Source organism: Pseudonaja textilis, chromosome 14 (genome assembly GCF_049901715.1).
Source record: "Pseudonaja textilis isolate UNSWEBS1 chromosome 14, rPseTex1.2, whole genome shotgun sequence".
NCBI classification, from domain to species: Eukaryota; Metazoa; Chordata; class Lepidosauria; order Squamata; family Elapidae; genus Pseudonaja; species Pseudonaja textilis.
Window position 1 is genome coordinate 4,366,353 of NC_142003.1, and position 13,356 is coordinate 4,379,708.

At 46.5% G+C, this 13,356-nt stretch overlaps 1 protein-coding gene across 2 annotated transcripts in view; it reads left to right on the forward strand.

Annotated features, from left to right (window-relative positions):
• PRKAR1B (protein kinase cAMP-dependent type I regulatory subunit beta) overlaps positions 1–13,356 on the forward strand; it is a 61,685-nt gene that overhangs the window by 38,991 nt on the left and 9,338 nt on the right. For both annotated transcript variants that reach the window (XM_087942042.1, XM_087942043.1), the window contains exons 8-9: positions 5,725–5,785; positions 6,525–6,646. In XM_087942042.1, coding sequence (XP_087798168.1) covers positions 5,725–5,785; positions 6,525–6,646 — 183 coding nt within the window. The remainder of the gene's footprint in view (positions 1–5,724; positions 5,786–6,524; positions 6,647–13,356) is intronic.

Consider the following 13,356-nt stretch of genomic DNA (forward strand, 5'->3'; position numbering starts at 1 on the left):
CCCAGGCCGCTCAGAAGCGTCCAACTTTGTCCTTTAATAGAAGAAAAATATGGAAATATTTGAAGCATTTTTTTTTTCCTTCAAACTTTCAAATACATTGTGTCTCTTGGCTGGGGATTTGTGATTTAACAAAAAAATGGTTTTTAAAAAAGTTTCAAAACCTCCTTTTTTTTAAAAAAAAAAACACCACTTGGGGTGTTTTTCCCCACGGTCAAAATTCAGATGCTTGGGAGTGACTCGCATTTACGACAGTTGCAAAAGCCACCCCCCCCTGTAATCCCCGTTGGCAACTTTCTGACAAGCCAGGTCAACGGGGAAGCCAAGTTCACCGAACAACCCTTATAAAATAGCAAAAGATTGTAAAATGGGGTGAAACTCACCTAACAACTGTCTTGCTTAGTAGCAGAAAGGTTGGGCTTAATTGGGGTCATAAGTTGAGGACTACCTGCAGGTTGGAGTCAAACTTGGAGGCCGATTCAATGCATCTCCCGTGTCCACAAGGGCTAGTGATGGGACCTTTGTTCCTTCTCACTTGAGGAGTGTGTCCTTGGTGTTGTTGAGCTCAAAACTTAAAAGTCTGTTGCGTAGTTCAGCCTAGATAGAGATGAAAAGAAGCCATTATCTCTCGTGGGGAGGTTTTCTTGCAGAACTGAAGACCGGCAACCTTGTACAATGGGCCTTTGTCGCTTTGCCCTCTGAATTCAAGGTCTTTTTTTGGGGGGGGGAGTAGGGTGGAAGTGGCCAGTCGGACCGAGAACAGGTGCCATGTCTGGGAGATAAGTGGGATGAATGGAAAGGAAACTTGGAAGTAAAGAGAGGCCGAAAGGGGGGGAGAAGGAGAGAAGATTGGCTGGCACCATGAAAGGGGTTGCAAAAATAAATAAATAAATAAACAAACAAATCAATCAATCACATGGGACAGAGTGGGGGGAAGGGTGGAGAAACCTGGGGGAAGCGATGGAAGTTTGGAGGCTGCAGAAGGTTTAACTCTGCCTGAGAAGACACAGAATTACTTTCCACAATTGTTGCTCCTTCCTTCCTTCCTTCCTTCCTTCTTTTCTCCCTCCCTCCCACAAGCAGTTATTGCTCCTTCCTTCCTTCTTTCCTTCCTTCCTTCTCCCTCCCTCCCTCCCTTCTTTTCTCCCTCTCTCCTGCAAGCACAGTTATTGTTCCTTCTTTCTTTTCTCTCTCCCTCCCACAAGCACAATTATTGCTCCTTCCTTCCTTCCTTCCTTCCTTCCTTCCTTCCTTCCTTCCTTCCTTCCTTCTTTCTTCCTTCCCTCCTCCCTCCCTCCTGAAAACACATTTAGTGCTCCTTCCTTCCTTCCTTCCTTCCTTCCTTCCTTCCTTCCTTCCTTCCTTCCTTCCTTCCTTCCTTCCTTCCTTCCTTCTTTCCTTCCCTCCCTCCCTCCTGAAAACACATTTAGTGCTCCTTCCTTCCTTCCTTCCTTCCTTCCTTCCTTCCTTCCTTCCTTCCTTCCTTCCTTCCTTCCTTCCCTCCCTCCCTCCCTCCTGAAAACACATTTAGTGCTCCTTCCTTCCTTCCTTCCTTCCTTCCTTCCTTCCTTCCTTCCTTCCTTCCTTCCTTCCTTCCTTCCTTCCTTCCTTCCTTCCTTCCTTGAAAGCTTAAACCCAGAACCATAGACCTATGGAATTTAGGAATGTGCGTATTGACAAAAAAAACCCAACCATCCACATTAAAAAGACAACTCGAATGCATTTTGGGGACGTTAACATTTCTAACCCAACCGTCTGTGTTGAGGCTCTCCGTTCCCCTAAACATTTAAGCACCCCCCCCCAAAAAAAGACAAAACCACCGAAAACCCATCACGGTTTCTTAAAATCCGCAGCTCTTCTCATCCCCGGGTTTTCCTGCCATAGATCATCCTTACCTCAATCCCAAACTCACCACCAACCAGGAGCGAAGGGGGAAATCACCCCCTCCCTTTAAAAATGAAGACATCTGGGCTTGAGATTTTCAAGGGCAACCAGGGGGGGTAGAGAAAGAAGTCTTTCCAACTCCCCTTATCAGTATTTCTGAGCTGAATGAAGCTGGCAGTTGGCTCTGCCTCCCACGGCTACGCCTAATTGTCCCCCCAAGGCGAGTGAAAAGGATGGGGCAGGAGGTAAGGAACAGGTGTTTAATCTTGGATTGGCCACAGAGCGAGATTCCTGGTGCCAGCACCACTGAACAGCATTCAGATAATCACTCCCTTTGGCCTGGTTTTCGAGCCTTTGGACCGGGAAGGCTTTTGTTGCCAAATTGACTTGGTATCCTCTCTCCTGTCTTCTTTTATTTATTAATTCTCCCCATTAGCACTGTTTACTGAGCTTAATCGACCATCTACCGCCTCCTTCCAACCTGGCGCATGTACTTGGGTCATTTCCCTGCAGGGACATTGATGAGTCTTCTCTCTTTTTGGGATGGTTGCCCGCTAGATCTATCTTCTGATATTTCCCCCTCACCACCCCCCGCCCACCCTTGGCTTCTCTCTCGGTCCATGTCAGGCAAAAATATAAAATAAAAATCCATCTAGCTTGGAGCAGAAGGCCTTAGAAAAGCAGTAATAATCCCAAAGCTGAAAAGTACCTCGACTCGGTCCATAAATCACGGTGGAGGGATTTTTTTTTAGTCCTGCATGAACTTTTCGGTTGGGTTGGTTGGGACCATCTTGGCGATGGGATGACCAGACGGAGAGAGCACAAAGGCTGCAGGTATGATGCTTTGTCAAAACCAGATGACTTTGGCTGTCACTTTCCTGGCCCGTTGCTCAGGTGATGTGTTTGCAAGGACTAATTGAAATGGCATTCACGGTTTATTATTTTTCGGTTGCGTATCGAGTTGCAAATTCTGGACTCGCTGCCTGCCTGTAAATCTTTTATTTTCCAAGCTGGCTTGGCATTGCTTTCCTCTTTCTTCTTCTACTGTTTTTTTTTTCTTCTTTTCCTACAGAATATGTGTGTTTCTTCCTCCCTCCCCCGCTTCGTTCTTACCCTTGTCATTTTATATATCTAAAAAGTCTCTCCTCGCAGCTTAAATGCCCGCTAACATTGTCCAGACTTTTGGAGCAGATTCCTCAAAGCTGAAGCTTTGCAACAATGGAAGGTGCCTAGGTCATTAATCCGTTTTCCCCTGGGTTAATTGGTGTGACATCTTGGCATGTCTACGGAGATTCTCAGCCATCCAGGTCATGGCTGTCTCAAAGGTGCTATTTTCAAGAAGCATCTGGACTTTCTGGTTTTTCTTGGAAAACATTTCGCTTCTCCTCCAAGAAGCTTCTTGGCAATTGCATGATCCCATGGGGAGATCCAGCGGCTTTGTAGATTTTCACAGGCTGCATACTTTCAGTTGAGGTTCTCCAGATTTAGGGAGAAGGTCTACTAAAAAGGGTGTACAACAGCACCAGGCTATTCCGATCCCAATGCTTAAAACGTTGTCTTGACCGTCGGGCACACTTGACTTCAAGACCACTCCATCTCTTGCAGCGACTTTAAAATTGATTTCAGATGCTGTGGGTGACCTTGGAGAGAGAGAGAAAGAGAGAGAGAGAGAGAGAGAGAGAGAGAGAGAGGGAGAAACACACAAAATTTGTTCCCTTCTGTGTACTGCTTCGGTCAGAGACACATGTACAATCTGGAACAGGATCGCCCCGAGCATGTGATTTAATGGAGTTGTCTTGGGATCAGAGACGGTAATATATAACAGCCTTTGGAAGAGGATCAGTCCCTTTACTCCATTGGCCTGTTATTTACCTTTGGCATGACATTTTCCCCTTCTGTACATCACTCCAACCAACCGAAGGGATCGCTTTCATTTCCTTTTTACGACTGGTTAAAAGAAAGAAAGAAAGAAAGAAAACAGAACTTGGAGTTTCTTAAGGGGTCATTTGGCCATCGGCTGCCCCAAATCTGGCGATTCTGTGTTGGCATTTGCTAAAAAGCAACAGGGAGATTTGCAACTTTGAGAAGCCAGACAGTGGAGTTTAATTTGATATGCTGGTCCTTTTCACGCTCCCTCCTCACCGAAACCTAACCTATCTCTGCTTTTAATTACCTCAGTGGGTTGGAGAGTGCCTCTGCTTGGGGATTATTGCTTCTTAAAATTTTTGGGCAACCCACAGATGGTTGGAAGGCAGGATGCAACCTCCGGATCGGTTCCCCTTACCCTCCCCCCCACACACCCTGGCCCCATCGCAGCCCGTGGGCGTGGGGCAGACACCTGCCTCTCTTTCTCCAGCTGTCAGTGTCTTCTGGCCACTGGCAGCTTCCCAGCCCGGATTGGTGTGGGAGGTTGTCCAATTTTTCCTCCTTGGTCTTGTGCTGAGCTGTCAGTCTTTGCTGTCTGAATGTCTGGTCATTCCAGGGCCCTGGAAATTTCCCCCACCCCCAATGTCAAAATGGGCTTTGCAGTTTGGAAAGGAAAAAAAAAAACCACCTGGATTTGACCACAGTGGTGGGATTCAGCCGGTTCACACCGGTTCAATCGAACCGGTTGTTACCTTTCTGAGGAGTTTGGTGAACTGTTTTTTTGGAAGAAATCATTAGGATGGAGAACCGGTGGTTAAATTATTTGAATCCCACAACTGTTTCACCAGCAATGGACTTGCTGCTTGCGAATCCTGGGGGTTGGGTGCACGTGACTCTCCAAGCAAATCGGGTGGAGGCTGGGAAAAAAAACAGAAATGAACTGAGTAAGGTACAGTAGAGTAGAGTAGGAGTAGGAGAAGAGAGCTGGAAAGGACTTTGGAAGTCTTCTCGTCAAGCAGGAGGCCCTATCCCATTTCAGACGAGTGACTGTCCAGTCTCTTCTTAAAAACCTCCAACGATGGAGCACCCACAGCTTCTGAAGGCAAAGCTGCTCCATGGATTAATCGTTCTTGCTTTAGGGCAGCCCCTCAAATCCTGGAATACTGCTACCCTTGACCCCCTTAGTCCTTCTTTTCTCTAGATTTAGCCAAACCCAAATCCTGTAACCATTCCTCAATATGTTTTAGTCTCCAGGCCTTTCATCATCGTAGTTGCTTTTCTCTGCACTCTGCGGTCAACATCATTTTTTTTGGCAATAGGGTGACCCAAACTAATGTGTGTCCCCCATGATGCTTTTCCTTTCTCTCGTCCGGCCAGTCTCATTTCTTCCTCCCCTCCTCGAATTGGCACTCACCCCTCTGAGGGGAATATGGGTCCTTTCGCCCTATTTTGTAAGCAAACATTCCTGTTTGTTTACAGCTCAACCATCCAAATTGGGAAGAGGGGGAAGCCCCCCCCCTCTGCTTTTGGTCTTCCTAAACTGGCAAGGAGAAAGCTGGGAAGTGTCCGATTATCTGCTTAAGTCCAGGTCCTTTCAGATGTGCGATGGCGGGCTCTAATCGATTCTTCACACTCATTAGGCCATCAAGATGTGGATCATAGCTGAGTTTTTTTTTTCCCTCTTGTTTTGAAGCTGCTGGGAAGGGAAGGGTGTGGGTCATTGTGCCCCATCCACCAATGTTAAATTCCACCCACTGAAAAAGACCTGATCCAATTTAGGAAGGGCGAGGTTCGCATTTGGTGGGAACTCCGTGGGCTCAAGAAAATGGGGAGGATTAGTTCTTTTTTTCCCTCTTGCATTGCATCTTGACTTTTAAGATCTTCTCTGAGGTTGGCAGCAACGCGTGGGGGTAGCATTACTTCTTCTCACCCCCCCCTTGTCTCTTTTTCTCCCCCCCCTCTTCTTTTTCTCAACAGGGCAGCACGTTGAGGAAACGGAAAATGTACGAAGAATTTCTGAGCAAGGTTTCCATTTTGGGTGCGTTGCTTTGTATTTTGGGGGGGCTGGGGTGGGGGTTGGATTGTTTTCTTCACCTGGGCAGAGTCTAACGGGCAAAACGAGACAATGATCCCTGGGGTGGGTGGTAGGGGGAGATGTCAATCATAAGCACAAGGGTCCTGGTTGAGCTTTTAGTCTTAAAAATTGGAAAAGAAAACACCCTGGTTATGGTTTGTTCCAGGATTGTAGTATGGTGGAACCATGGGAAGGTTTGGGGCCCAAAGAAGTTTTCATTGGGGGTGATTGATAGATTAATAATAATCCCACCTCCCCCTCATTTATCCTCCTCCCACCCTCCCTCCCTCCTCCTCTTAAAGTAGTGTGGCCGAGTGGTCTAAGCAGCTGGATTAAGGCTCCAGTCTCTTTGCGGGGTTCGAATCCCACCATTGCCTGATCCCTCTGCCCCAAAGAAGAGGGAGTCAAGCTATTCTCCGAAGCCCCTGAAGGCAGGAGAAGAAGCAATGGGTGGAAACCAATCAAGGAGAGAAGCAACCTAGAACTTAAGGAGAAATTTCCTGACAGGCCAACCAAAGGAGCAGCTTCCTTCCATCACTGAAGGTTTTCAAGAAGAGACTGGACAGCCGCTTAGTGGAAATACTGAAAGTGCCGAAATGGCCCCATTTTTCGGCTTCCTGAGGCTGCAGGGGCTTCCCTTGAGCTTCCGGGAGGGTAAAAATGGCCCCAAATTTCACTGTCCTGGTGCTCTTTCGTCTCTTAGGATCGCTGGACAAATGGGAGCGCCTGACGGTGGCCGATGCGCTCGAGACGGTCCAGTTTGAGGATGGACAGAAAATCGTGGTCCAGGGGGAGCCAGGGGATGACTTTTTCATCATCACAGAGGTAAAGCCTCTCGTTCTCATGGCAGTCTCTGGCCCATCAAATGACCCGGCCTTCTCCTCGATGCGGCCATCACTCCTAATGGTTAACCACTGTTGGGTACCAATTGAGATTTCAAACCTTAGAAGAACAAGGTGCGCCTGGTTGCATGTCCTTTGGTCAGCATTGCTACTACCTCTCTCTCTGTCTTTCTCTCTCTCTCTTTTTACCCCTCCTCTCTCCCTCCCTCTCCCTGTCTGTCTCTTACATCTCTGTCTGTCTGTAAGTCAGTCAGTCTGTCTGTCTGTCTATCCATCCATCCATCCATCCATCATCTATTTGTCTGTCTCTGTCTGTCTGTCTGTCTGTCTGTCTGTCTGTCTGTCTGTCTGTCTATCTATCTATCTATCTATCTATCTATCTATCTATCTATCTATCTATCCTTCTATCTATCTATCTATCTATCTACTATATCATTATTTATCTATCTACATCAACATAATTATCAACTATCTGTCTATCTAATCTTTCATATATCTTTCTTCCTTCTCCTCCTCCTCCTCCTCCTCCTCCTCCTCCTCCTCCTCCTCCTCCTCCTCCTCTTCCTCCTCCTCCCCTCCTCCTCCCTCCTCCTCCTCCTCCTCCCTCCTCCTCCTCCTCCTCCTCCTTTCCCTTCCCCTCCTTCCCCCCCCTCTCTCTAATCTCCCTCGTCTTCCCCTACCCTTCTGCCTCTTGTCTCAAGGTTTTTTTAAAAATTATATCATGCATTCATTAACACATAATCAACAGTTCAACAGCTTCCCCCCCCCACAAAGAATCCTGGGACTCGTAATGTCTCCAGCCACAGAGAAATCTCTAGGAGGGACACTTAACCTCACCACTCCCATGTAAACCCTGCGATTCTCAGGGCTGCCTGTGGAGAAGCCAAATGATTGATAACCTCATTTTAAGTCTCCAAGGAAGGAGTTGCTCCCGGACGACCGGCAGTCTTGTTTTTCTTTTTCTTTTCTTTTTGGTGTTGTTTTCTGGTTCTCCTGTCGGTTTGGGGCTACAGCTTAAAGGGTCATTTCTGGAGGATTTACAGCCATAACATGCCATGAGAATTTAAGCGCTCTGGGTGGGAATACCGGGAGGTCCCCTTCAGTGGTGGGATTCCAATTTTTTTTTAAACTACCGGTTCTGTGGCTGTGGCTTGGTGGACATGACTTGGTTTGGTGGGTGTGGCTTGGTGGGTGTGGCAGGGGAGGGATACTGCAAAATCCCCATTCCCTGCCCACCCCACTAACCTGCTTTCCAGCTCCGTTCTCCTGTGCAGGGTAACCAAAGGAGACCCAGCCAATCAGCTGGGACTCAATGGGAGGCAGAGAAGAGATGGGGTTGGCGGGGCCAGTCGGAGGTGGGATTTGCCAGTTCTCTGAACTATTCAAAATTTCCGCTACCGGCTCTCCAGAACTGGTCAGAACCGGCTGAATACCACCTCTTGTCTCCTTGTTTCGCATAAACAGTATATATTCACCGGCCTGCTTGCTTCCTGAGAGCTGTGCTGGATCTGTCATACAGGGAGAGGTGTAAGAAGTCTTGGGGCAGGGCAGAGCAGAGAAGGAAACTGCAAAAGGAATCCAGCTGTTAATGGTCTGCGTGCTAAAAGATTCTTTTTCCTGGCGTCTCTTAAACCCGTTACATTCTGTTTGGTGCACTTGAAATTTCCTGACAGTGAAAACAATTCACCGGTGGAACCACTTGCCTCCAGAAGTTGTAAATGCCCCAACAGTGGAAGTTTTTAAGAAGAGATTGGACAGCCATTTGTCTGAAGTGGTGTAGGGCTTCCTGCCTAGGCAGGGGGTTGGACTAGAAGACCTCCAAGGTCCCTTCCAACTCGGTTCTTCTCTTTCCCCACTTAACATTTTTTCATTAAGTTATAAAGTATTATAAAATACAAAATACAAAAGCAAATAAGAGGACAGTGAGGGGGAAGGGGAAAAGGGGAAATTAAAAGGGAGGAAGGGTAGTGAGAGAAAAAGAAATATTGACTTCCGACTCCGTGACAAAACAGGGCGATATGTTAAAAAAAATGTCACAACTTTTCGTTTGATCAAAATTCGCACGAACCAGGTCGTTCCTGCAAAAGCCCATCTGTCAAAATGTGTCAAAATCTTGGTTTTTTTTGCAGATTTGGACCCATTCCATTCTTCTCTTGCCCGCAAAACCAACCCCTGCCTTTTGCACATGTCCGAAATCCCCCTTCCTATCCAGCTTTTCGCTTGACGCCAGGTTTTTCCCAGACTGGACAGATGTGGAATGCATCTGGTGGATTTTTTCAGGTCATGGAATTATCCCCGTTTGAGATTCCTGGCACTCAGGCTGGAGGACCTTCACAGCTCTGTGCAGGAGCGACTGTTGCCATGAAGAATTACGATTTGGCAGGAGGGACGCTCGGCAGATGCTCGGCTCCACAATAACAAATGTGTAGCCCTATCGTAAACTGGGCTCCGTGTGCTATGGGGAGCTTTGCCTTTTTTAAAAAAAAACAAAAACCCTCAAATTTGGTGGTGTGTTTGTGTGTGTGCGTGTGAAGGCGCTTGTTTTTAAAGAGCCAGGCTGGGGGTTTCTCCGTTTTCCAATCTAGACTAAGAGAAGTATTTTGTCAAATGTTTACAGACTGTTTGCCTGAAATGGTCTAGGGCCGTGATGGCGAACCTATGGCACAGGTGGCACGCTTCCTTCCTTCCTTCCTTCCTTCCTTCCTTCCTTCCTTCCTTCCTTCCTTCCTTCCCAAGCAATAGCAGACTTATATATCGCTTCTATAAGCAGTTTAAAGAATCAGCCTCTTGCCCCCAACAGTCTGGGTCCTCATTTGATCCACCTTGGAAGGACGGAAGGTCGAGTCAACCTTTGAGCCTGGTGAGATTCGAACTGCTAAACTGTAGGCAGCTGGCAGTCAGCAGAAGGAGCCTGCAGTCCTGTCCGCTAACCACTGTGCCACCATGGCTCATAAGCCGCAGCTTTGGAAGAAGCTCTCCTGATTGAGATGTTGGGAATGGATTGAAGTTCACAGCTGGGCTCAGCCAGCCTCCGGCCTTCTTCTGCTCCCATTCTTCTTCTGTGTCTGATCCTTTAGCTACAGTGAACAGCAAGTCCCATTTATGGCCAGACCTGTTTGCGTGGAACGCTTTCCAGAATGTGAAGCGAGAACTTCTCCCGCCTTCCCTGCCTTCCTTTCTACCTTGCAATATCAGTTACACGCGGAGAGTTGGATTAGCCCTTGGGCTCGGTGCCACGATGTGGATGGGAAGGCATTCCAACAGCGATAACTTGCAGATTGGGAAGAGAGAGAGAGAGAGAGACCAAGAGAGAGGAAACACACACAGAGACAGAGAAAGAGACACACAGAGAGAGAAAGAGAGAGGGTGAGCTGGATGCAGGGAATTAAAAAAGAAAGGAAGAGAACCGTGCCGAATTATTTCCGGGATTTGGGTAGGGCCGGTCTAGAGAAAAGAAGGACTAGGGGTGACATTCCAGTGTTTGAGGGGCTGCCACTAGAGAAGAGGGAGTCAACTGACTTTCCAAAGCACCAGAAGGCAAGACAAGAAACAATAAATGGAAACTAATCAAGGAGAGAAGCAACCTGGAATTAAGCAGAAACTTTCTAACAGTGAGAACAATTAACCAGTTGAATAGCTTGCCTCCAGAAGTTGTAGGGCCTTCATTCCTGGAGGTTTTTAAGAAGAGACTGGGCAGCCACCTATCTCCTGTTTGAGAAGGAGGTTAGACTAGAAGACCTCCAAGGTCCCTTCCAGGTTTATTCTGAATTTGAAAAAACTATTCCCACATGTGGTTTGAGCTCTTCTATCTTTTCTGAATCATCTACACGCGAACATCTAAGGAGGTCCCTAAAGGTATGCACCAGCTGCCTTTAAATTTGGGGTGCGTCACCTTAGATTCCAGGTTACCTGTGTTTCCTCCAGTTTAAGTGTGACCTTCAAATGCTCTCCTGGAATTGCCAACTCGTAATGCTGCAGGAGGAGAGAAACAATTTAATACATGGGGAGTAAGAGTAATTGCCCTCATATTTAATCGGTTTCCGTTGAATTAAAATTAAATTAAATGAGCAGAACTTTAATTCCAAAACCTGTCATTCCTGGGCATATGCTCACCCTTAGCCAAGTATTAAAATAGATAAGAATATTAATCCAAAATTTCTCAGGGGAAAGGGGAATAATACATGCTTTGCACATCATCAGATATTTTTTGGGTGGTGGTGGTGCAAATATACAGTTCTCAGGTTTTCAAAAGCGATATTTGTGTAGCTTATAACTATATCATTTGGGGGCAGCTCTCTTGAGTAAGGCAGATTATAAATCTGGGTTTTTCTTGTCTCCAGTGAAGTATGAGGTCAGATGAGTTTGTTAATATCTACGTGGTCCTGGGTATGTATGGGTGATTATATCCTGTTTCAGATGATAATACAAAGAAGGAAGGAAGGGGGGGAAGGTCAAGAGGATGGAGAGAAAAGGAAGGAAAGAAGGAAGGGAAAGGGAAGGAAAGAAAGAAGAAAGAAAAAGAGGAATGGACAGAAGGAAGGAAGGAAGAGAAAAGGGGAAGGAAGGAAAGAAAAAAAAGAAGGAAGAAAAGAAAAAAAGAAGGAAGAAAATAGAGGGATGAAGAGAAGGAAGGAAGGTCAAGAGGATGGAGAGAAAAGGAAGCAAAGAAGGAAGGGGAAAGGGAAGGAAAGAAAGAAGAAAGAAAAAGAGGAATGGAGAGAAGGAAGGAAGAGAAAAGGGAAGGGAAGGAAGGAAAGAAAAGAAGAAGAAAGAAAATAGAGGGATGAAGAGAAGGAAGGAAGGTCAAGAGGATGGAGAGAAAAGGAAGGAAAGAAGGAAGGGGAAAGGGAAGGAAAAGAAGGAAAGGAAAGGGAAAAAAAAGACAAAGAAAATCGAAGGATGGGGAGAAGAAAGGGAGGGAGGGAGGAAAGAAGGAAGGAAGGACTTTATCTTTCACAGCCCTCTTAACATTTAACCCAAGCCTGTAGTGTACCAAGCCAATCTGTAAATCTCAAACAAACATTTATCTGGGGAGACCAGCCAAGTCCGAGCCCACCTCACGGTTCTCTGTTCGAGGATAAATCTCTTGAGGAAATAAAGTGGGATTAATGATTAAACAGGAAAGATGAACACGATTTCCAAAGCGCCAGTCAGAAAGCTGTTTCAGACCCCCTTTTTTTTTCGGAAGAGGAAGGGGGGGCGCTGCCAACTCCTCAGGAACCCAGCAGCCTTTCAAGTGATCCTTACATCCTAAGTCAACACAGGCCCTCCTTAGATCAGATATCGCAACTGGCCTCTGTTTCCCCCTCGTTTCTAGCACTTGTCCCTAGTAAATGATTTCCTGTTGTGCCCTTAGATTTGACTTTTGAGAAGGCCTGGATCACTCCCCCCTCCCCCCCCTTTTTTTCTGTAAGGGATGTGAGATGTTTGGTTTAGGTTTTTTCCCAGGGTCTCCCTAACCAAATTATTCTGGGTTATTTGGATAACCCATCTGGCCTGTCCCGGCGCTGTTTTCCTAAAATCCCTGTTTCCTCGTCCAGTTTCATAGGGACAAATCAGGCTGTTCTTCATTGATATAGAAGGATGATTCCAGATGTGCAACGAAATTCCAGGAAGAGAAGTTGTGGAGACCATTAAGTCCCCAAGAAGAGAAGATGAAGTAAAGAACGAGAGTTTAAAACCAGAAGTGTCCAACTTTGGTGACTTTAAGCCTGGTGGACTTCAACTCCCAGAATTCTCCAGAAAGATACTACGGATCGGGGGTCTCCAACCTTGGTGACTTTAAGCCTGGTGGACTTCAAGTCCCAGAATTCTCCAGAAAGATACCATGGATCAGGAGTCTCCAACCTTGGTGACTTTAAGCCTGGTGGACTTCAACTCCCAGAATTCTCCAGAAAGATACTACGGATCAGGAGTCTCCAACCTTGGTGACTTTAAGCCTGGTGGACTTCAACTCCCAGAATTCTCCAGAAAGATACTATGGATCAGGGATCTCCAACCTTGGTGACTTTAAGCCTGGTGGACTTCAACTCCCAGAATTCTCCAGAAAGATACTATGGATCAGGGATCTCCAACCTTGGTGACTTTAAGCCTGGTGGACTTCAGCTCCCAGAATTCTCCAGAAAGATACTATGGATCAGGAGTCTCCAACCTTGGTGACTTTAAGCCTGGTGGACTTCAACTCCCAGAATTCTCCAGAAAGATACTACGGATCAGGGTCTCCAACCTTGGTGACTTTAAGCCTGGTGGACTTCAACTCCCAGAATTCTCCAGAAAGATACTATGGATCGGGTCTCCAACCTTGGTGACTTTAAGCCTGGTGGACTTCAACTCCCAGAATTCTCCAGAAAGATACTACAGATCAGGAGTCTCCAACCTTGGTGACTTTAAGCCTGGTGGACTTCAACTTCCAGAATTCTCCAGAAAGATACTATGGATCAAGGATCTCCAACTTTGGTGACTTTAAGCCTGGTGGACTTCAACTCCCAGAATTCTAGACATAAAGTCTTAATTTTAGACTTAAAGTCACCAAGGTTAGAGACCCCTGCTTTGGATAGTTCCTACTCCACACACACCTTCTAAGGAGGCCTTGATTGTGGATAATATGTCTCCAACTTGCTTGGATATCATCTTTGTTGAAACATAGCACTTGATTCCTTCTACTGGTGGTTTTAAAGTATTCCTTTCTTTCTC